Source organism: Hyposmocoma kahamanoa, unplaced genomic scaffold (genome assembly GCF_003589595.1).
Source record: "Hyposmocoma kahamanoa isolate Upper Pololo Valley unplaced genomic scaffold, ASM358959v1 202, whole genome shotgun sequence".
Classification (NCBI taxonomy): domain Eukaryota; kingdom Metazoa; phylum Arthropoda; class Insecta; order Lepidoptera; family Cosmopterigidae; genus Hyposmocoma; species Hyposmocoma kahamanoa.
This window is the reverse complement of record NW_020653726.1, coordinates 18,050,530-18,075,421: the sequence shown is the minus strand read 5'-3', so window position 1 is coordinate 18,075,421 and position 24,892 is coordinate 18,050,530. Positions and strand designations below refer to the sequence as shown.

The following is a 24,892-nucleotide window of genomic DNA, read 5'->3' as shown; positions in this document are numbered from 1 at the left end:
GTTCATCATTTTGGTTGTCTGTCAATCATGATTATGGGACCTGCAAAGAGCCCGAAACGTTTGTATGGAAATCAAAATATACGCGATTTAGATCCGAAAAACGTAGTTTAATTTTGCAAAACTAATTTAGTCATGTTTGTCCACGTACATTGTTTTTTTAAGTCCATTTCGTCTGATTCCAAAAAAAAGTTACTTTTTGGATTTCTTTACTTTATTATTATGGGATACAAAATTGGCGTAACAGCAATTACACATTGTTTACAATTCAGCCAAAATATGAAAAAAAAACAAAAATGGATGTCATTTTGTTTACCTTTTATTACCATAATAATAAATAATTCAGATACAAAAGCTGAAGTTGAAAAAATATATTTTATTTATGTTTATTTTTTCTTTTCATTATAAACAACGGTTTTTAATCAGTTAAAAAGCTTATTCAAAATGACCTTTAAAAAGCTCATTCAAATAACAGTCAACAAATCGCAACAATGGAAGAAACGCGCGGGACAAAACACGCTCGACTACGTGTCCCAAAACATTGTTCGGAAATATTAGAACCGGTTGCGAGCGGTCATTAAATTCAGATTTATACGCGGCCAGCCGGATATCTCTCCCGTGCGACTCTGCTAATGACCACCTAAATTGAGATAATTTCGCAGTGGAGTTGGTAATAACCAGCCAGAGTCGGTGCCCTGGGGCCAACGGACAAGAAGGCCGGTGCAATGTGGCTAACTAAAGCGTAACTAGACTTTGTGACGCTAGGTATGCTGTATCTTCAAACATGATTGCGTCCACTTTGTCTTTAGAACTTTACCATGAAATATATTTTTTTTTTTATTAAATGGATATAAGGAACGTTTGTCGTACCTAGCCAGGAGCGACGACATCAAAATGCGTTACAAATAAATAAACCTAAGAGAAGAAAACACAGATTCGAAAATTTTCTTTTTTAATTTTTTAAGTACGACTCTGTGGTGATAAACAATATTGAAAAATGCCAAACGGATTAGAAATTAAAATGTTAATAAAAATCATGGACGTTTTGTACAAATTCGCTAATTAAGCCCTTAACTTTCTTTTTAGCAGCATTTTTAGATTATTGTGGATAGTTTAAAACTTAATACTTAAACTTTACCAATGAATTGGAAGAGCTTTGTCATATACCGCTTATATGTCGCACTAATGGGCGTCGGTCTCCTCTACTGAAGGGGTTTAATCTATTGTCTATCACACAGAATCAATACAGGTTGTAGACTTATCACGTTCTCCAACGTCAAACTTTTTGAACCTTCTTCGACGTGCAGATATCTTCACGACGTTCTCCTTTACTGTCGATGCTTCTGAGCATTCACAAATGAAAATAAATTAAACTGCATGCTTAAATCTGTTATCTTTGATATTTAAAGAAAAAATATAGTAACCATATATATTTTGTATTAAATACTATACTATTTGTGATAGCAAATAAATACAATTAAAATATAATAATATATGTGGAAAAAAGCTACACTGCGCGTGTGACGCGGTCGTGAATTTCCGCCATCTTATAACTCGAAGCGCGGGAAGCGAATGGTGGAGACGGATCAGCGCCGACAAAAACCAAGCGCTGTAAAATTTTGCAAATAAAAATTAATACATATAATATAAACAGCATTATAATATCTTTGTATTACAAAAAATAAATATTATATGTGCTAAAGCACAGGTCCAGTTCACTAAACTCTTCAGTATTTTCAGTATTGTATGTTTATTGGTTTAATGCTAACAATTTATTGCTTAATGCCAAGAAGACGAAATGTGTTAAATTTGAATTACCTAACGTAAAATCGATTAGTCCAAGCATAGAAATAAACGGGGAAAAGTTAGACTTTGTTAATAAAGCAGTCTTTTGGGAGTGACCTTAGATAGTAAACTTCAATGGTTTCCACATATATCGTCCCTGGCCAGCAGATTAAACTCCGCTGCATACGCAGTCCGCAGAATACGTGAGCTTACCGATGTTAGTACTGCTAGACTAGTTTACTTTAGTTACTTCCATAGTATAATGTCCTACGGGATTCTCATGTGGGGTAAAGCGGCAAATATTCAAACCATATTTGTATTGCAAAAACGAGCGATTCGTTCTGTGTACCGTCTAGGCTCTCGGGTTTCTCTCAGAGAAAAGTTTAGGAAACTGGTATCATGACTGTGGCATCACAGTACATTTACTCAAATATTTTATATGCCCGTAAAAATGTACATAATTTCAATAAGAAAGAAGATTATCCATAATATTAACCTTAGAGCTAAGTCGAAACTCATGGTACCACGATTTCGTTTAACCAAGGTAAACAACTCTTTTATGGGGAATTGTATACGTTTTTACAATAAGATTCCGGAGCATATATTAAGTTTATCATTTCCTAAGTTTAAAAACTACATTAAAAATATTTTGATCGAGAAATCATATAACAAAATTAAAGACTACGTGTTAGATAAAGATGTATGGAAAGACGACACGGCTCCAGAATCCACACAAATTTGATTCAAAGTGTATTCCATAGCATTTAAGTTTATTTGAAAAGAGCAATCCCTAGAGTTTTTTGCTCGTTCTTCTCATAGAGGTCAGCGTAGTGAACGAGCAGTAGCTTAAATGTGACGTTTTCAAGTGTAAATTTGTTTTACCTATGGAATAAATAATCTTTGACTTGACTTGACTTGACTTATCAAATCCCTATTTTTAACAAGCTTTAAAAAAGGAGGAATTTCTCAATTCGGCTAAATTTTTTTTGTGTATGCTATGCGGTTACTCCATTTGTGAACCAATTCTGATGATTCTTTTTTGTTTTAAAGGGAGTACATTAATATTGATCTCATTTGGGTTTTTTTATTAAAAAAGTTATAATTTTAAAATATTAATTAGATACATTAATCACATTACAAATGTACTCAAAAAATCCTACAGCAATGATTTACGATTAAACATTTTAAGTAACAGTGAAATGTTAGACAAACAACCTTACGTACGCGGTACCTTTTCTTGTACAAAAAACAAGGATAGAAACAATAAAAATCAATTTAACAATAGCCACCTCATATCAAAAACAATAATATATTATAGGAGAAAAGGAATTTCATTCTCAATACCAGTGGTTTTATGTTATTTTAGTTCACCACAAAAACGTACGAATGAAATGATAGATGCTTGGGGTCGTTACACTGAGTACGGTATCCAGTAAAAGCATAGTTTTTGTTTATATGTGAGTAGCTTTTTATAGTTTTGTGACCGACGCGAGGTAAATATTTTGACGAGTATTATGCAGTGCCCGACCCATTATGTCATAAATACTTAGCGTGACACAAAGACAAAGAATCTGCCACAAAATGTCCATTCACCGTCACGAATGACGTCATTCGAGTAATTTTTACAAGATCATGCTACAATAGCTCCATTATCAATAGATAAGAAGAAGCTTCTTTACTCCCGCAGGTTTCGTCTAACTGGTATAATAACGAACCGACTAATTTCAAACTAAAGCAATGTCCGAAGAAATGTTTGAAATGTAGTACAAATCAAATGCATATCATCATACTCTTAATTATAAAGTGACGTAATAGAAAAAGTAACATTTTTGGAAAATATCTTTTTTTTATAATATCAAGTGACGAGACGGACATGTCGTGCGCCTGATGGTAAACTACACGCCTGTCCGTAACAGTTACAGTGCCACTCAAAGCTTTAAGTCGCAAATATTTGAGGGGCACTGCCACTGCGCCTGTCATCCTGAGACATGAGTTGACAAGTCCCATGTAATTTCACCAGCACCCTTACCCTTCAAAAACGGAACACAGTAATGCTTACATTACTGCTTGGTGGCAGAAATAGGTAAGGTGACAGTACTTCCTGACTGGACGAGCTCTTTCACAAGGAAGAGTGTGAAAAATTACTTTATTTATAATTAAAACCTTATCCTGATGTCGCATCTCCTTGATCCTAATAATGACAACAAACATATTAAATGACTCAACTATAAAATACTGTTGATGTTATAGCCCTCGTTGATATTCTATTCAAGATCGTAATTACTAAGATCATCATAGTATGTTGAGCGGCACGATGTCCATAGCAGTTGCAGTGCCACAAATCACAAAAATCCGAGGGACACTGCCACTGCGCCTATCACCCTGAGATATGAGTTGACAAGTCCAAACCGGAACACAGTTATTCTTACATTACTGCTTAGTAACAGAAATAGGTAAGGAGTTCCACTATTTCTAAAGCACGCGACTTACGTGGGATCAGCCATACAATCGTATACAATATCGCTGGTGCCAAATATGATCAAATTGTATTTGATATGGAAATCGAAATATTGTTGAAACGGTGTAAACACACTCATTGCTAATGACCGTGTACTTTTTGTTAACATTAACGTGTTAACGTCATTTGTCGTTTCATTCGATCTGTACTTTTTGGTTCTTAAATATTTCTAACTTTTATAACATATCGAGTTCTTAGGTTTTCGCGATTGTTACACATAGGAAATTAAACTATTTTTCCGGATTGCATTAATATTAGACATAACTGGTTGAAGACTGTACCACCTCAGTCAACCGTGACCATGGGACCTGTAAAGGGCCCGAAACGTCGGTTTGTTTGAAAAAACAAATATACGCGATTTAAATCCGGAAAAATAGTTTCATTTCGTTTTATAACATATTCAAGGTAATATTTCTAAGTTTGTATTTTTTGTCACATACATATTATGTCATTTTCCCAAAAAATATAAATTTTATTATTTAGTCACTTTATGGTAAAGGGTGCAATATATTCTCGTGTACGTAAGTGGGAGTAAATAGTCTGCAAGGTCAAAAGTTCACGATCCCAAGTCGAATGAAATTTGCACCGAGCTAGACGATGGTTATCGCATTGTATCCACCCTAATCCTCGTAACCTGCTCTAACTTTGTTTAATGAAAACTTTTATTAGACTTTGCAGTAGTTTATTATATTAAATTTAGTTTATTAAGTTGATTTTAGTTTATTAACTTACCTAAATGAAACATTTTTGCATTTTATATAACGTACTCGTAATTAACGTACTATTTGAATTATACTTGTTTTGTTCCCACTGATAAGGTATGCTAAGTAACGTTGCTTTCGATAATTAATTTTTTTTAATTAAACTGTCATCTTATAAATCATTTAATATGTTATATTAAGGAACACAAGTCATGAAACTGATAATGTATGACTTATTTTAACCACCGACTTCCCTCACCCACAAAATCGGTGAAAGCGTGTGTAGCATGTTTGTTGTGTTACAGGGGGTGCGGGCAGGCGGCGCGCGTAGACGGACTCAGGTAGCGTGTGTTGTGCGTGCTCTAGCTGTACCGTTACTGTTGTCACTGTCGTCGATAGAGCGAGTGATGACTTTGTCGAATCTACGATTTATACAAAAAATGTAGTTTAATTTTTTTTCAATAAATAATACGAATAAAAAAATTTTTGTTACACTAATCGATTTGGTTGCTATCAGTGACACTTTTTTCACCATCAGTGAAAAAACATTGTAAGTGCACTTATGCACTTTTGTACCAAGATTGTCAGAAATAAATAAGGCCGGATTTTAAAATACTAGCCTTTGAGTAAAAAGTATATTTACTGACAAAAATAAGGACTAAGTTTTAAAGATATTCTTATTGCAAAATATAAAAATTCGAGTTACAAGTAGATTCGACTTGGAAAAGAAACCACTCACTCTGCACTTAGTAATCGTCGTGTTGTAAGAAACATTTTATTTTCCTATTCATTTCGAAACATGATTAGTGTGAATTTATTTATTTTTTTAAAAAAGAACGTTGATTTCTGTACAGAGCCCATGTTGTAAATTTGGCGCTAAAGTGTAAGTAATTGGGTATCGCGATGTTAGCAGATAGATCAGCTCAAACTTTGCAACAGACTTTTTTTATCCTCCGAGGGTTCTGTAGACAAATATCTATTTTTATACTACTCCCCCATAATATCTACATATTTATTAAGGTTTTATGTCCCAAAATGGTATCCTTTATATTATAATGTCTAATAAATGCCATAATCGTAATGCGGTGGCCAAACGCGTGTTGGGGCTATATAATTTTTTTTTGGCTACTGTATTAATTTTCCCTGGCTCCCATTCTGATTATTTGTCTACTTCGAAAATATATTCACTGGCGTATTTATAATTTAAAAACCTACGGAACCTTCTGCCATTAAAAAATCACCATTTTAGTGTACTGTGCTAATTTTTATGTGTTGATCTTGATTTGGATTTTGTTCGATGTATCATTAACTAAAACTGTGTGTAATTTGTGTTTTATAGAGAGCTATGGTTGTTTTTTGTATCATCACCAGTTGATGATGATGACCAGTGGCGACGACAGGTGATGATCACAACTGGTTGTGGGCGGCGGCCTTTAGCGGCGGCTGTCATAAAAAAAAACATAAAACATCCGTTCAGAAATTGTCGGTACAAAATGCTGTTCCGTAAAACAACATCGGTCTAATTGTTGAGCTGTAAAAACAATCGGAAAGCCGATGTGTTTTGCAGAGTTGGACAATAAAATCGAAATGTGTTTGTTTAAAAAAAGTTTTGTAAACCAAGGCTGTGGTTTCAATATGGCCGAAGCGAAATTCTATTGACTGCTTTATTTGTTAATCGTGTCATCGCGTTTTCATTCTTTTACCATACGTTATAAATAAAGTATTTGAAATTTAAATACTTTTTAACACAAAATCTGGACGGACTGAAACTAATGTTTCTAAAAATAAAATACTGTGTTCTATAATACTATAACACTGACAACAGTAAGTTAGTTAGAGCGTGCGCACACGGCGCTAAGGCAGAGTAGCGTAACTTCACATTTTGAAACATTGCGTATACAAGAAACTATATAAAAATTATTAAAAACCAAAAATTAACAAAATTTAAGTTACAACATTTCTAAATGTGAGGTCATGTAACTTTGAATATTGCATAAAGTATTTTAATATCCATCGTTACAGTATTATACTTCAATGAAAGAATTTGAACAAAAAAATCTTAATTGACAAAACATTAAGTAATTTCTCTTCTTTTCCTTCTACATTGAAGCACATAAAGCTGTATACACACTGGACTTGTGGTGCCTGCGGCTGCCAGCGTGTGCGCGCCCTTACCCTGTCACCGCAATCAAAGGCCCGTCACTTGCACCTTTTACTTTACGGGTAGTGTTGCCATATTCAGAAAATCCTGAATGTTTTGATTTATAAAGTTTCCTAATGTTACATATTATCTAACATTTGTTACGAATGAGCTACAGAAATCAGTAAACTTCAGATATTTTAGCTGCACTAACAGCGTGGTAAAAAAGCGTACGTGGTAATTTGAAATTTACCATGAGCTTTGGGCCAGAGTGGCGGGTTATGGTCTAAACCCTCACCTGAGAGGAGACCCGTGTCCTGTAGCGGGATGTATAAATGGGTTGATGATGAATAGCGTAATACAGTTGGACACTAACTTTATTCAGTATATTTTATGTCATTTAGAATTTGTATTCGAAGCATCCAATCCGAGATGAATTAGTATAATTTTTACCAAAAATCCAACTCTAATATTTAAAGTCGATATTCGTGACGAATAAGTATAATTGTTCTCAGTAATCTAAACACCAAAACTTACACTTCCCTCGCAACTTCATCAAACATTGTAACAATTAAGTATAATGTTTTGCAAAAGCTTAATATTAAAGTCGCGCGCATAGCATCATCTGGCCTTGACGAATAAGTATAATTTTTCTCTAAAAATCCTAAGTGAAATATTTCTTCAGTCGTCATGAGAAATGAGTGTAGTTTTTTACTAAAATCCGAAGTCAATGTAATAAAATATTGCTTCGTCAAAAAAATCAGGATTTTCCGACAAAACATCTGGCAACACTACTTTTGGGTCTAAACTACATTTTTATACAAGGTTATTGGCACCGAAGTCTAGTTTAAGACCGCCGCTCCACGCCCCACCGCCAGGCTTATTGTGGTGTGGCTAATTGTTTTCATGGTTAATTTGAACTGGACTGATTTTACAGGTGACTGTAGTGATAAATTACCATTTTAACATATATCATTTAATCATTATATCACATTTTATAAAATAGTTCTTATCCAAAGGGCTGTTCCTACCAATGACGACATTGGCCAAGCATGAACACCTGGAATTCACATTTATGCAGATTACTAAGAAATCACAATAACTTTTGGTGTGTCGCTCCACCAATCCCAATCCTAAAGTGAACCATTAACAAAATACCTAATCTCTGTCTTTTTTTCTGTTTATGTCATAGATATAATTTTTGTTTATAGATCGGAAGCTGTTCGTTGGCATGCTCAGCAAACAGCAGACAGAGGAGGATGTGCGCCAGTTGTTCACGCCGTTTGGTACTATAGAAGAGTGTTCTATACTACGAGGACCAGACGGCGCGAGTAAAGGTAAGACAGCATATTACTTCTTCTTCTTTTAAATGTCATGACTCCTTCGAATTAATTGATGATTTTGCCAATATCAAGTAAAAATGACTGTGTAGGTACGGTAGTTTTGTAAAAATAATATAAAAATTATGGCGGACGACGCCATTAGCAAGGCCGGTACCCATTAACTTAACATTTAAAGAAGTTGTCACCGATGTAATTACAGTCATCACACTTACAAATAAAATATCCGTAATAATGCACTTATGCTTTTACAATTAACATGTATGCTGATGATCCACTTGCTCTAAACTTAAGTATGTCTTAAACCAATGCTTGCAATGCAAAAGATATAAAAGAAATAAATAAAAAAAAAAATACTTTTATTATCAGATTAAGGCACATTTTATGTGATAAACTCTGATAACCATACTAGGTCATGCTTGTGTCGTGTTTATCACGCAAGACATTTATGACAGTGGACGAGTATTACAGCATCTCTTCTATATAACGTCGTAAGAGAAAATAAAATTTATATGAATAAAAAACAAATTATGTGAGATATGTGTGAGTGTACTTGTTTGTGTCTTCGTACGTGTGTGTATGTGTGAGTTTTCAAATTTTCATTGCTAGTTAAGTGTCTCTATCGCTTTTTAAGTATTAGTATTGTTTCGGACTCCTTATACTTACGTCAAACGTTAAACAATTCTCGCTATACTTTTGGCTTCGTACACCGACAGCTCCCTCATGTCGGGTACATGGAAAAATTTGTTACCTATAAATAAAGCGAAACGTAAAAGCAGAAAATCGAGAGACAAATACAGTTTTTACGGACTGAAGTGGTATTTTAAAAACTCGTTTTTTTAACAATAACTGATAGCATATACTTAATACATTATGTTAAATTAAATGGCTTTGGTTGATACACCATAACAGTGAAAGTGTTGAATCAACCGCTTTGGAAAAATGTGAAGTAAAATTGAAGATATACCTACACTAATTAGTACAGTGTGAAAACACGATTCCTATAATGTTTCGCGATAGAAAAAAACATAAATTACTTCGAAATTTTACTATAAATCTGCTGTATTCAATAAGTACTTAAACCAATGGTTTTAATTTCGTTTGCAAAAAAAGTCTCCTAATTCCAGCTCAGTTAATATCGACTGTTAAGAGAGTCTTATCAATATATGCATTGGTTTAAGACGTAATTAAATTTAGTGCAATTGGATACAACAGTCCCAACATATGGCTGATTTTCTTTAATAACATACTGATATCTAGTAGCAGTAGAGCTCCCTGAGAAATAGTTCGTCCAGTAGTACTTGTTACTTTATGTACTTCTGCCGGCAAGCAGTAATATTCGTTAGTAGCATCTTCGTTTAGTAGCATTCGTTATTTCGGGTTTTGAATAAAATAAATAAATAAAGGGTTAAAGCGTTTGCACTCTACGTCCGATTCGTATAAGTCCCGAATCCGAGAAATAATGGTTTTGAAATGTCACAGAGATCATTTTATCTCTAGGTGTACAAGCGATATTCGAATTTTCTTGGATTTGAATCGTTAGTAGCAGTAGAGTTAGTTTTGACAGAGTTCGTACAGGGAAGTACTGCCACCTTACCTACTTCTGCCGCCAAGCAGTAATGGGAGCATTACTGCGTTCCGGTTTGTAGGGTAAGAGTGCTGGTGAAATTACAGGCACGTGGGACTTGTCAACTTATGTCTCAGGTGACAGGCGCAGTGGCAGTGCCCCTCACATCTATGCGATTTAAAGCTCTGAGTGGCACTGCAACTGCTGTGGACAGACATGTAACTTACCATCAAGCGCACAAATTGTCCGTCCCGTCACTTGATATTAAAAAAAAAAACTTAGTGCACAAGCGACACTCGAAGTGGGTCAGAGTTTTCTTGAACGAACACGAAGCACGTTATGGGTAGGCGTGTAGTCACTAGGCCAAAAAATACATAACGTCTTGATGTTGTCTACAGGTCTAAAATAAAAATAATCATTCGTATTCTAACTTAAATATATCCTAACCAAACCTATTTTATACAATAGGCCCCCCTAAGAAACTATGTTCATTTTTTCATTTTATAAGTTACCAAAAATTCCGCTAGATGGCGCTGACCCGTTTTATCTAAATTCTGCATCGCGGTCATAAGATTTTCCCACAAATCGGGACTACCTCGACCGAATTTTGATTATGTGAGATACGCATCAGTACTATTGATAGCTATCTAAGAGTCGAGTCCTGGTGGAATCGACTGCTCGGACTAGAGGTTTTTACATAACTTTTTTTGTGTTGTTGCGCGTGGTCCATCCGTTACACTGTACTAGGTATTTTCGGAGTTATTCAATATTAACGTGAAGCAATAATCAACTTTTTTATGCCACCTAGTGACGGAAAGACAAGTCGTGCGCCTGGTGGTAGGCTTCACGCCCGACCTTAGCAGTTGCAATACCACTCAGGGGTTTCAATCGCAAAGATCTGCCACTGTGACTGTCACCCTCAGACATCAGTTGTCAACACTCATGCGCCTGTAATTTCACCAAAACCCTTCAAAATCGGAACGCAGTAATGGTTACAATGCTGCTTGACAGCAAAAATGGGCAGCATTAGTTCCCTGGAAGAACTTTTTCACAAAGAGCTCTGCTGCTGCTTAGAATTGAAGTTGAACTGAATTTGGTGACGTGATCTTAACTTCAAAAGTACCCTTAAAAATCTGGCGACCAACGGTGGGCACTCATGACCAAGATACTTTACCAAATGCTGCCGAGGTACTACAATATCTCCTTTAAGGTAGGTTGGGTTAGTTTAGAAAGCAAAGTTAAGTAAACAAGGAGACAACTCCTGTAACAAATTGGTAAGACCTAATTTTTGTATTCGATATAAACGACGCCATTATCGATCTTTATTTATATACATACCATCACGCCTATCTCCCATAGTGATAGTCAGAAACCATGAATATTTATCAGCTGTATTATGACATACGTCTTTCGGTTCCTTCAATCAAATGCCTTTTCATACCGTTGCACGACCCGGTCTTTATAAGGACAACCTCAGTCTTGTTGACATATAATTTAAGATAAACTAACCTAAAGCTTAATCCTACAACTTGGGTATTTAATACCGAAATTGATTTTATATAATAGTTCATTATCATCAAAACTTAATAGCTACTTAAGAATAAAACAGCCTATTGTACTGGGTCAAGAAAGCGTTAACATTGACAGTTTACAGTTTCAGCACCACAAAACTAACGGTTTTTCTGAACCAACAGATCTATTAGACGACTTTGTTAAGATTTAAATTAAGTTTCACTTCTACGATCCAAACTTCAAGCTCAACGTACACTAGTTATTGTATTTATTTATTCATTAATTCATTGAAGAAGTTATTAACAAATAGGTTTCTAGGGTAATAAATAAAAAAAAATATTCGTTAGTTCGCGCTTATTTGGTTTGTGAACATTCGCGTGAATTTTTTTTCAATTAACAGCAATAGAGGCGGAAATAACTAAACGAGGGGACGTTATATGATATTAACCACCCTTTCAACGCTGACAAATAACAAAAGAAACTGCTGAAAATAATACCCCGCAGCAATTCCAGTAAATTCCATTCACGTACTGAAAAAGAGTATTTCACACAAAAATGCAATAACCATAAAACGGCTTAAGTGTACTTACGGCATTTTTCAGTGACGCACATAAATGAGTTGCGACGCCCGCGTAAAACATAAAAGTTAACCGTCAAACTCCGTTACAATCCGTGCGTACTAAATAGAAACACGTGTCCGTACCGTGTCATATTCCGCGGCAGTCCGTATAACCCAACTTTAAATCCATTTTACGCTGAAATTGTCAGATTTTAATTGAGTTCTGCCCGTAAATTCGGTCTAGCGCGCGGTTGTTAGTTACCTAAGCGAGTCTTTACGTAGACATTAAGCTTTTTACGCTTGCATTCGCAGTCATTATTGGACAATAAAGTTATTAACTACCCTGTACAGATGTACCTAAGGGGGACGCAAATTGTTCATTCGGCTTAATTACAAACGCCGATGTGGCGCGTTATAAAGATTTTTACGACAATCTCTGCGAACATAATCGTTACAGTTTTCATTATAAATTAAGGGATTTTAACCAACTGAACAGGTTTACGACAGTCCTGATGTCGGCGAAAATTAGTTGAGATTTTCTTTTTTTATTTTGCTGGTTCCCGCTGCGCCTGTCGTGTCAGACGAAACGAGACTGCTAGAGAATTCGTGGAGATTTTCAAGCAAAAGACACTCTCGCTTCTGGCTGATTTTAATTAAATGCAGCGCGTTGAGCAAAACAAATAGAGTCCTAAAAATGTACAGTTTGTTTAGGACGAAATTCACATTTGCTTTTTAGAAAATAAATGTAGAACATTGACGCCATCTTGCGTATTTCTCACCTCTTAGGTACTCAAATTCACAGAGCTGTATAGGTGTCAATCAGATCAAAATGGCACGTGTCATTCCGACATCGTTCGACGGACCATAATAAGGGCGCAGGTCACGAGAATATCCATCGTAAAAGTGACGCATACCAGCTCTTTTTATGACTAAGTGGCTTGAAAAAAATCCAGGTTCATAAGCGTAAGCGAGAGCGATTAACGGTGATATTTTATACTTAGTCGTAAAATTATAATGACTGTAAACGAATTAGGGTTTGTAAGGTCATGAAAAATTGTGTCTACGTTGATACACCTACTAGATTTAGATTACTTTGAGTGTGAACCAGAAACTTCATACGTCTTCTATGCACTTTGAAACTTCTTAGTAGGTTTCTTTGTGCTGATTTCTTGTACGGTTATTAAAACCAGTGATAAATTGATTTTGAGCGTTGGAAAACATGAAAAAAATACACTGTTATAAAAATAATTTTGTTTTTATTATACTAAATTGCGGGACGATCAATTTAGACAACTAGTGGTAAAACCGTAAAGCAATATTTGGAGCATTACTGCTTGGTAATAGAAATAGATACACATATATGGAGAGAGTACCTACTTCCCTAGACGAACTCTCTTCATAAATATATCTACTGATGCTTGGTACAAAATCAATAAATTTTAGCTCTAGACCCGATGACATGTCAATAAATAGCGTTGGTCATCGAGTTGAAACAAGCAAGCATTTTGTTAACTAATCATGCAAATAATATATGGATGCTTTAGTAATACTCAGTCTTTAATACAAGTTACATTTCCTTTTATGGATCCTTTTTTTAGTCATGAACTAGGTAGCCAATGGATCGAAGGATCGAGCCGGATATGGGTTTGGTCGCTAAATTAATTTGATTTCCGAATTTAAGTACAACGCAAGCGACTTCTTTTCTGTAGCTCAACTTGTATTTTCTTTTGGAACTGATTTTTTTTGAGTTTAGAGCGTTTCTACTCATTCTTTACCTTTAAATATACTTGTCTATTTCCCTGGCCCCAAGCAACGTTTCACATAATGACATGATCGTAAAATACCGCCAATTTAGTCTACACTTAGCGGCTAGACCTGATGCGACGTTTATCGCGACTATGATATATACCGGTATCTTTACTTGCTCGTATTTTGCATCCCCACGTGTACTTTACGTATTTTAAAAAAATTGATGGCTTCATTGCTACAGACATATTATACAACAACATTTATGGAATAAGAACAAACAATCGGTCCATTATTCTTAAACCCATAAGCCCTTTTTTATTATAAGATGTGACAGTATGAACAAGTCGTGAGCGACACATCTGTCTACAGTTGCAGTGCCACTCAGAGCTTTAAACCGCATCGGTCGGTCATCATTCTCCTCTGTATAGAAAATATGTATAGTGACTATAAATGTATTCGAAATATTTTCGATATTTTCGGTGGTTCTTTGTCCTCAGCCAAAAGGTGTATACGTAAAATTTATTCAAAAAAGTAAGTTACTAAACACTTTTTTTGCATTTCTTTTTTGTTTTTAAATATCTAAGTTACAGTCCTCATTTGTTTTTTATTTAGTTTATAATCAGAAATTGGGCCATCCGAGTCTGAATTGGTTCGTAAGAACATTTACGTGAAAATTATATTCATGTTGTGCTGACATTTAGTAGGTTCCATTGTACTCGTATTGTATTTAAGCATGTCTAGTTAAGACTGATAACTCTGTAACCAGTTTTGTAAGCAAAATAATTTAAAAAAATATTATTAATAACAAAGATCGAACACTTAAAATTCATTCGAACCGGCTGGATTCGAACCAGCACTCTCAGGCAATCCGTGCCAGATGCTCAGCCAATTAAGCCACGGTACGAACCAGCTAACCTTACGAATTTTTGTATGTGCTTCTTGCAGATCTTTGTTTGAATTTAACAGAACGGTTGCTAAAACAGAATGTAAATGTTTTAAAACAGTCATGAAGACTTAAAAACATGCTCCCCTGAGTTATTTTTTCGAACTGTCGCTTACACCCTTTCTACAACCACCAACGATATATTCGAAGATAGTAGAATATTTTGAATACTTGCACAGTTTTTTTTATACAGGCTTACCGTTTGCTAATAGAGCTTTACATTTTAACTTATTTAAAGTATTTTTGCAATTGGATTAGGTTGATAACCTGTAATAATAGCTGAAGAATTTTTCCTCGCTATCTCCTATATTTGCCAATTTCTCATACCTAAACAAGGCGACCTTAGAGCAATGCCACACGATATGTTATATTACATATAATTTAGAACAACATAACACAACGGACACGGAGCGGACAAGGTAAGTAATTCTAAAGTTGTTTTTTCTTTTTTTCATTACTCACAGCACTGATGTACGCAAACTCTTTTTAAATGTTGTAGTAGTAACCAGTCCGTAGCTGAAAGAAGCAGTGTAGAGCTTCAACAGCTTTTTCCTAAATTGCAATTCGCTCTTCAAAATTGCAAAGTACTCCGGAGTCAATCTTCAAATGCTTTTGAGGTATCCAATATATTGAATACTGTTTGCAAATTACAGTAAGTTTATGAAAATTCCAGAAATGCAAGTGTATACTAATGGTAATGGTGACTATTTCAGAAACAGGCGTATTTATCAAGGACTAGGCTGTATTAGAGTAAATTCGAGATACTAATGGTCACTATTGTACACTGTAGTCATTGAGTAATATAAAACATTAAATCGATACCAGAGCAAAAAAGTCAACTTTTCGATAAAAGCTTATGAAGATTGAAAACTAAATTTAAATTTAACGGTTTTACTTTAAGGGGGAGCATGCCAAAAAAGTTTTGACGTTGGCTCCGCCCAAATTTGTGAAGCAAACATATGCCTGAAGTTCACATGACATGCGACAGGAGATGTTGAAGTTTGCGCATTAAAAGTACCAAATTCGTTTTAGCGGAATAACTTTAAAACTAAAGGGATTAAAAAAAAATCCGTAGTGACAGTTCTCGATCATGCATAAATATAATTAATTATCTAATTTTTGTCCTAATAACCTGTAGCATTTCGAGGATGAATCGAAAAAATGTGAAAATTAGAGGTCATTTCGTGATTTTTATCTATCGAGGAAACTTTATTGTTTTATGTTTCTGATTAGTGTCTATGCTTGAATATATCGTGTAGTTACTCATACAATGTTTTATTTTTAACTTTAAAGTGGATATACCTCTCTAAAATCAAATCGAAGATTAGGAATTTTTCCTCTGCTCCCTCTTAATTGAAGATACTATGTTAAACTGAATTCGAGTTGAGTTAAACGAGTCACAGAAAGAACTGTTTTACTACATCGAATGATTTACGTATTTACTATTAAACAACAGTCTTACAAAAAATATACGATACACCTAAGGATATAGTCTAAAGAATGTGCTAATGTGTAACACGATAGAATGTATTCATTTGATCATATAAAATTCTGAAAAAAAGCCTAAAGTAAAAGTCTGAAACTAATTATTTAAGAATAAAATATTTAACTTTGCATGTAATTTTTATATGGAGATATTTCTCACTTAGTAGTACAGAAAAACTGCTAAATTTTAATTTTCAACTGAAGCCCTGTTAGTTATATGACCAGCGGTATAACAACCAGCCGCGCCGCCCGCTGCCCCGGGCGCTTTTCGACGTCGAATCTTTGTCAAATGTTATCCGTCGGTTCTTATTTTATTCGTATTAATTAACAGAGCGCGGATTACGGGACGCGAGGGGCGACCTCAAAAAGACCTAAAATCTTGGTTCGCGTTGAAATACCTCGCCTTAATCCTTATAATTGACACTTTCTATCGGCATTATAAAAATACAATATTTTTTGTCCAATTCCCAGATGAGGCAAACAACTTTTTAAAAGTCTGTAAATGAAGCTATCCCTGAAGCCCTCACCCTAAAGCAAAAATATGCTAGGTACTAAGCAAAAATTTATAGTACTTTCCCTCCGTGTCCCACAGCCGTGTCACCCTATTTGTTACAAAAGACACCTTAAATTGCAAATGAATTAAGGCTTCATGTAGTCAATACAAATATTTTTATAGGCGCTGATGACTTATGACTATAGATCAGAATAGATAGAGTATATTCACTTGAATTTCTTCTTTTTCCTAGCATTCTTTACAGACGTCGTAGTCATCACGGAGTCTATTTGTTAAGGGCTGATGTGGTTCACCTCTTGTAGAAGTAGAGCTCCTTGTGAAAGAGTGCGTCCAAGCATGTGAGCATTGTTGCGTTCCGTCAAGTGATGTGGAGTGAAGAAAAAAAACAAAAAGAAAAGAATTAAAATATTAAACCAGTATACAAAACCCGTTGGGTTAAAACCCGTGTAATTTTAAAACTACATAACAAAACCGAAACATGATGAACCACGACCTAAATATTAGTTTCAAAATTCTGTCTACAAAATTTCATTATGTTCAATGAGTTGATATCTGAATAGGATCAAACTACGTTTGTATGTGTGTGTTTAGTTTATGGAGCGTGCTGAATTGTCATCTCAGAGAACTTTTATAATATATAATAACTTTTATGGTATTAAATAATAAATAGAAATACAGTGCTTATATGCCAGCCCGCAACCATGGTTACATAGCCCGAGGTATCGGAATAGGTAGAATATATAGACAGCAGGAACAAGATGTGCGCCTGGTGGTAAATGACAAAGCTTTAAATCACAAAGATCTGATGGGCATTGCCACTGCGCCCGTGACCCTGAAACGTAAGTTAACAAGTCCCATGTGCCTGTGGTTTCACATGCACCCTTACTTACCCTTCAAAACTGAAACGCAGTAATGTGAGTATAGCTTGACGACAGATAGGTAAGGTGGCAGTACTTGCCTAGACGAACTCTTTCACAAGGAATTCTACTCGAACTATATATAACATTAAAATGATAAACCGTGTCATTTGCAAGAAAAGCAAGCTCTGAAATTCCGAACACGGCAACGCGGTTTGGTAAAATAACCTTTTTAAATACAGACACAAGACGTAAGAAAACTAATCAATGTACGAGTATATATATGGCATATTCATTCCATCATAAAGCAGACGTAGGCCACGATTACACGGTTGATTTGCGGTGCTGCCATCGCACCGAGAACGTCGCGTAGCGTCATTCTGACGTGACACAGCCTATGTTAACGTTAGCAGCAGAGTCGGCTTTAGAAACTTATGACATTTATTATCCCCGTAGAGTATTAAGTATAAGGTTCAAGTTCAAAGAATATAAAATACTTTTTCTGTACCCAAAAGCTCCCTTCTTCTAACAAGAATATATCTCCATTAGCACGGAGTGAATTTCGTTACTGCTTGTATATAATACGCCCAGATAATATACTACTATATTAAATAGATGCTCAAACTCATACAAAGATATGTCGCACTCGTAACTACGCTTATTCGAAGGCTTATTTTGATTCGTATAACTGGTCAATAGATGGTACCAAGTAAACCCGCGATGCAATTGTAATAATATTCGAAAAGGCCAACAGATGGCTGTTATAACATTTTTGTCAAGGTTATTGCTCTTATTCAGGCGTTGATTATATGTAAATACATATAATAAAATCGCAAAGACACTGAATCTGTACTTTTAATATTTTAAAATAAAAATCCGTGCTATAAATCACTTCGTTTCGAGAACACATTCAAGGAAACGCCATCTATACAATTTCTCCCAAACTAACAAATCAAAAAGTGTATAATTGAGAATTCGATATGATATCCTTTCAAGGCCATAGTTCACTGTTTTCACCAAATGTCGTAGTTGTAAATAAATTTTAATTGAACATTCCAGAAACGTTGTTTAAACAGTTTTGAATTTCTTTTTTATATCTTTACTTCTTATTTAGTACGACATACCTCAAATTTTCTTTATTTTATCCAAGTGTCGCCATCTATATTTTTATATACAACTGCCTCCGTGGCCGAACGGTTACCATGCCGGACTGCCATGCAGAGGTCCCAGGTTCGATTCCCGGGCCGGGAGAAATATTTGTATGGCCTACATTTATTTGTCTCGTGAGTTTGGGTGTAATTTATAATTGTCTATTTGTGTATCCATGGCACCCGCAACACAGGGTTTCCCTAGTGCGGGGCTATGTCGAGTGTGTGCGTTATTATTATTATTATTATTATACTTTTATATATGTACTAAAGTTAATTTGTACGGCCTGATACCCCATGGTACAGAGTATTTTCTAGTTTAAGACCTGGTAATTCACTTTTAAAAAGTTTAACAAAGGTACAATTTCGATAATGTAATCTTGTGCTAGTGAAAAGAACGGAGCCTCAGCTACTATACTACTATTCACGTTCCACCGTGATACATGGACATTTGCTGCTGACAATTACCAGACGTCACATTATACATTTTAAATTTGTGAGACATGCTTATAATTTGTTTATTATTTTGATGAGTATACGCACATGTATATTGCAAGGTACTGGAACAGGTTTCAACTTCTTACAAACATTTAAATTTACTTAGGTGACAAATAAAGTAAGGAGAAACATTTTTATATTACCAAGTGCTGTAACGAACAAGTCGTGCACCTGATGATAAGCGACACGCATGTCCATAACAGTTGCAGTGCCACTCAGGGCTTTAAATCTCAAAGATCTTACGTGCACTGATACTGCGCCCGTCACCCTGAGACATAAGTTGATAAGTCCCACGTGCCTGCAATTTCACCAGCACCCTTACCCTTCTAAGCCAGAACACAACAATGCTTCTATTACTGCTTGGTAACAGAAATAGGTAAGGTGCCAGTAATTCCCAGGACGAACTCTTTCACAAGGAACTACGATTTAATGCATTTATAATAACAATTTAGTCCTGCAACATTGTTATTTCTGTACGTTAAGTAACCATTGCTTACAATTTGTTTTGAAAGTGTGCAATGACTGGCTAAGTATAATCGGGGGTAGAATGTCATTCCAACAGTTGTTTAAACAACATTATTTATTATTTATCGCTCAAAGAAACAGCAGTTTAAACAGCAACACAGAGTTGGTATAGCCATTTCTACTAATTATCTCTCAATTTCACAGTTAGAAATAGGCTTAATTGGTAATACAGGGCGACAAATAATCTCAGTACAGAGTACTAAAAAAAACCGACCTCAAAAGTACGTGGAATTCGTCTATTTGCTAAGTTTCATTGAAATATCCCCTAGTTCGCCACTATACAGGACTTGATACTGAAGATTATAAAAATAGGTTCTCACTACGACACTACTCAAAGTATATCGAGGGAAAAACGCCTTGAATTGATGAAATAGCAAAATCAACTAAATAATTGCTAAAAGTAATTGCTCCTAAATTAAAGTTAGGCGCTATTTATAAAAATGAAACTTCATGCGTGAACAGCCACCCTTTGAGGTGGATGATATCCTTCAAAATGAAATGGGACCACTATGGAAGTACCCCCTTTTCAACAAAAAAAGAATCATGAAAATCGGTTCACAAATACCGGAGTTATCGCGTAACATACATAAAAAAAAAAAAGAACATACAGTCGAATTGAGAACCTCCTCCTTTTTTGAAGTCGGTTAAAAATAAATATTAATATTCATTGGCTGTATGTCACCTTATGTGTTTAATACCTTATACTGTGAGCAACAGAGTAGCAGAATAGGTAACTCTCCAAACCAAACAAATAGTGTAGATATAATGTAAACAAATAAATATACAATATCGTTCATTTATACTGTCACGAAATCACCTCCTTCGACGTCTAACATCCACCAATTGGGGAGCAGGGTCAGATGTCGTACTATATCTAGACATTAGACATAGATGTTAGCACTATATTTCTATACCGGTGAATACGCGTGTCCAGTAAAGCATAGGTCTGCACATGCTAGATTTGTTGACGTAGTGCTTAATGAAACAGTACGCCCTAACTACAATTGCACCACAATATATGCTTCGGGATGTAGCATGCTCCGCGGAGAAGCATAAACAAAAGAGTGACATTCGACACCCTTTATTTGACCACCAAATTCGACAAGTTTCCTGCGCACCACAAAGGCTACGAGTGACCATCCAACAGTCACTAACTGTGCACTGTGGAAACGTAAAAACCCCCCATCACCTCAATAGACTCAACTCAACACAGTCTATGCAGCACTTACTGTTGTGCCCCTTGTGTCTTAATACCTGTACGAGGGAAAATCTCTACGCGTCCTAAGATGAAGATATACACTGCAAGAAAAATATTTTTTCTGCTTTAGGCTTTTGTATTTCATCTAAAGCAGAATTTAAAAAAATATTTATTATAAGCATGTGTGTAGTTATGCTGAAAAAAAAGTAATAGTCTTTATGTCGAACGTACAACGATATGACTTAAATTAGTTTTGCCTATTTTTAGAACAGCCATGATAAAGGTCAACCTTGTTATTATATCACGAAGCCCTCGCGCGTTTGCTACGTCGTAGATTACTGGGCTTTGTAGACCATGCTACGAATTTTGTTTTATAACGTGCTCTCATGCCTGGGGTAGGCTGAGACTATGAACTCAATGCGCTTCTCCTTCAACTCGCATCAATCTTGTAAATTTACTCTTGTTGCTTTCATTTTTAAGTTCTTTCAAGCGATTAAAATTATTTAAGGATTATTTAGAATGACAAAAGCTCTTCGTCGTACCTGGCTGTGGTTTTCAAGAATTTTTTTTAATCACATGAATTGACAGTGATAAAAAGATTTTTTTTTGTAAACTATACAGTTATTACACAATTTTATTCTCATAAATTTACAAGCTCATTTTAAAATTTCGGATTCATCGTTTATTTCCAAAAAAAATATGTGTCCCTGATTACTCTAATCTAATCCCAGATTGGGCCGAACTAATCGGGCTTCATCCGGTTAAAAACATACGTGACTTAAAACAGTTTGTTCCGGCTACCCTTGTGGTCAGTGGAATTAGGAAAAGGATAATTTTGATTACATTTGACCTGGCGTAGATAATTTTGTCTCAAAGAAAAATTTACTTACGAATAATAAACAACAATTTATCAAGTTCTTAGGTTTTCGCGATTGTTACACATAGGAAATTAAACTTTTTTTCAGATCTAAATCGCGTGTATTTGTTTTTTCAAACAAATCCATGGTTACTACTGGATCCGTGACCATGGGACCTGTAAAGGGCCCGAAACGTTGGTTTGTTTGAAGAAACAAATATAGCCGATTTAAATACGGAAACAGTTTTATTTCCTACAATTTTACACATAATTTATTTACCTGTAGGTATACCGCATACTTTTTTTGTATAAAGATAAGTACAAAATAGGTATCGAAATTTTTTTTTTTTGCACTAAATTAGGCTGAGACTACGAGCCTACACTCACTACGTTCTGATAGACCTCTATGTCTTCTTTATCACAATACGTATGGTAATAAAATTAGAAACTTGACGATATAAATGATTATAAAAAAACGACCTTACAAGTTTGTGGAAACTTCTATTTGCCAAGTTTTATTGGAATCGGTTAACGGGAAGTGGGTGAAATGCAATAAAGCAGATTCATCCGCTAATTTACCATTTTTAGAGGTGCAATATTTTCTTTAAATTTAAATGGGGCCACTATCGAGGTACCCCCTTTCCAATAAAATAATAATCATCAAAATAGGTTTACAAATGTCTGAGTATTTGCGTATACAAAAACATTCAATCGAATTGAGAACCTTCTGCTTTTTTGAAGTCGGTTAAAAATGGTATGTGTCAATCAAATTATTTCAAAAATTCTATTGATACAATTTCGTTGTTTTGATCGTCTAATAAATAAACATACTCTTGCAAGAATGCGAAAGGGTCTCGACGGTCAAACTGAGTAGAAATATGCGAGAATTCCATCGAATGCCAAGCGCTCAAAAATGCGTAAATTGATCTTCTGTACCGAGGTTAAGGAGGTAAAAAAGAAAGCTTTGCAGAGGATAGAATAGCGTTTACTACACCCACAAGCGCCTTACTCTTAAATCTAAGAGATATATCGGGTGTACAAAAGGGCTTTCTAAAAAATACACGGTGAATATATTTTTTGTAACTTAGGATTTTACATTAAGTGCAATAATACTTTTCATTTTTCTTTTTTTTTATTGTAGCGATTTCAAATGAAAATGATAAATTTTTATAATATCAAGTGACGGGACGAACAACTCGTGGGCCTGGTGGTAAGTTACTCGCCTGTTGCAGTGCCATTTAGAACTTAGAATCCCAAAGATCTGAGGGTACTGCCACTGCGCCTGTCACCCTGAGACACAAGTTGACAAGTCCCATGTGCTTGTAATTTCACCAACAGCATATCGCACCCTTAGTAATATAAGGGCACAATCCAAAAAAAGTAGATTTTTGGGAAATTTGGGAATTGATAGGGACTTAAATAATAAATGGGATCAAACTTAAATAGCTCCATATTTCTGTTATATTTTTTGTACTATATGGGTCTAACTTGAAAGTGTTTTTTAACTTGCTTGAAACTTATGGAATTTATTTATATTTTTTTTTATTGCTATTTATAATACATTTATCAAAGAACAAATCTGCCAAATTTCATATTTATAACTTAAATAATAAGCATGTTATTTGAAAAAATAGGTGTAATGTAGGAATCCAGAATCTTAATACGCGATTTCCCAAAAATCTACTTTTTTTGAATTGTGCCCTTATTACTAAGGGTGCGATATGGTAGTACAGTGGTAGAATGGTTGTTTCTAATTGATAAGTCGGCAGTTAGTATCTCTGTGGCGGCATGCACTAAAGTAACAATGTTACAAAATACGCTCCGAGAGACGTGTAGGCCTGCGTAGGAACAGGCAGGAGTATGGTATCGATTTATAGGCAACAGGCGATATGGTATATACATAAAAATAGTGTTATATCAAATTCACCCTTGTAATGTTGAACAGATGCCACAAATTCCTAATAAACAAAATGCGCGTAATTACAATAAATCATGTTTTAGTCGTAAATAACAAATTCCATTGTACCTTAATATATTCAAGTTTATAAATTTTAACAGACATTAATTGCTTGAAAACGCTGTACAATAAGTTAGTTCACCCTACGCTGAATCTGTAATGGGTGTAAACTTTGAAAATTACAAACTAACAGTTTTCTATATAAAGCAACATTATAATAACTCACACAATCAGCCGCCTTTAATATTCCATACAACCTCAAATGGCTTTAGTTGATTCCACAAAACAGTGAAAGTGTTGAATCTATCACTTTGGAAAAGATATATAGAAAAACTAAGGATATAGTATATGGTGTGGAAATACGAAAAAATACAAACTTACCTTGAAATTTTACAAGAAAACCAATATTTTTTTTACCATTAACAGAACTAAATAAACGCGTATAATATACGATGTACATTCTCAAATAGCTTTAATGTTGTTTGTAAAAAAATAAATCCAGTGTCTCTGCCACTCGAACTGAGGTTAGTATCGACCCTTAACCAAAAAAAGAAAGTCTATATTAAAATCATGAGCCACAATTATCGGTATAATTTTTCTCTTTTTTTTTTTTGCGAAATTTTTCTACCTAATTTAAAAATATATCAGGAACTTATTTCTCTCTTTCTTTTTTGCTGAAAAAACATCCATTCAGGTTTATTGGGCTCGCTTATCAGACGATACATCTCTTTGCCAGTCTTTATAAATGGTGCTTCAATCCGTAATTTGTTCCACTGGCGAGTAGATGGATATACTCTGGGTGTTGGTGAAAGATCACAATCAAATGAATTGATAGTTTAACACTAAAAACACAAGTATATATAATAACGCACACACTCAACATAGCCCCGCACTAGGGAATTCCTATGTCGCGGGTGCCATGGACATAGACAACCACAAACTACACCCAAACTCACAAGAGAAATAAATGTAGGCCATACAAATATTTCTCCCAGACCGGGAATCGAATCTGGGACCTCTGCGTGGCAGTCCGGCATGGTAAC

The 24,892-nt window shown here is 35.0% G+C and overlaps 1 protein-coding gene across 6 annotated transcripts in view; it reads left to right on the top strand.

Annotated features, from left to right (window-relative positions):
• Positions 1 to 24,892, top strand: part of LOC113227103 (CUGBP Elav-like family member 4) — a 449,761-nt gene that overhangs the window by 89,154 nt on the left and 335,715 nt on the right. For all 6 annotated transcript variants that reach the window (XM_026459975.1, XM_026459979.1, XM_026459977.1 and 3 more), the window contains exons 3-4: positions 5,307 to 5,342; positions 8,353 to 8,478. In XM_026459975.1, the coding sequence (XP_026315760.1) occupies positions 8,373 to 8,478 (106 nt within the window). In that variant the 5' untranslated portion in view covers positions 5,307 to 5,342; positions 8,353 to 8,372. The remainder of the gene's footprint in view (positions 1 to 5,306; positions 5,343 to 8,352; positions 8,479 to 24,892) is intronic.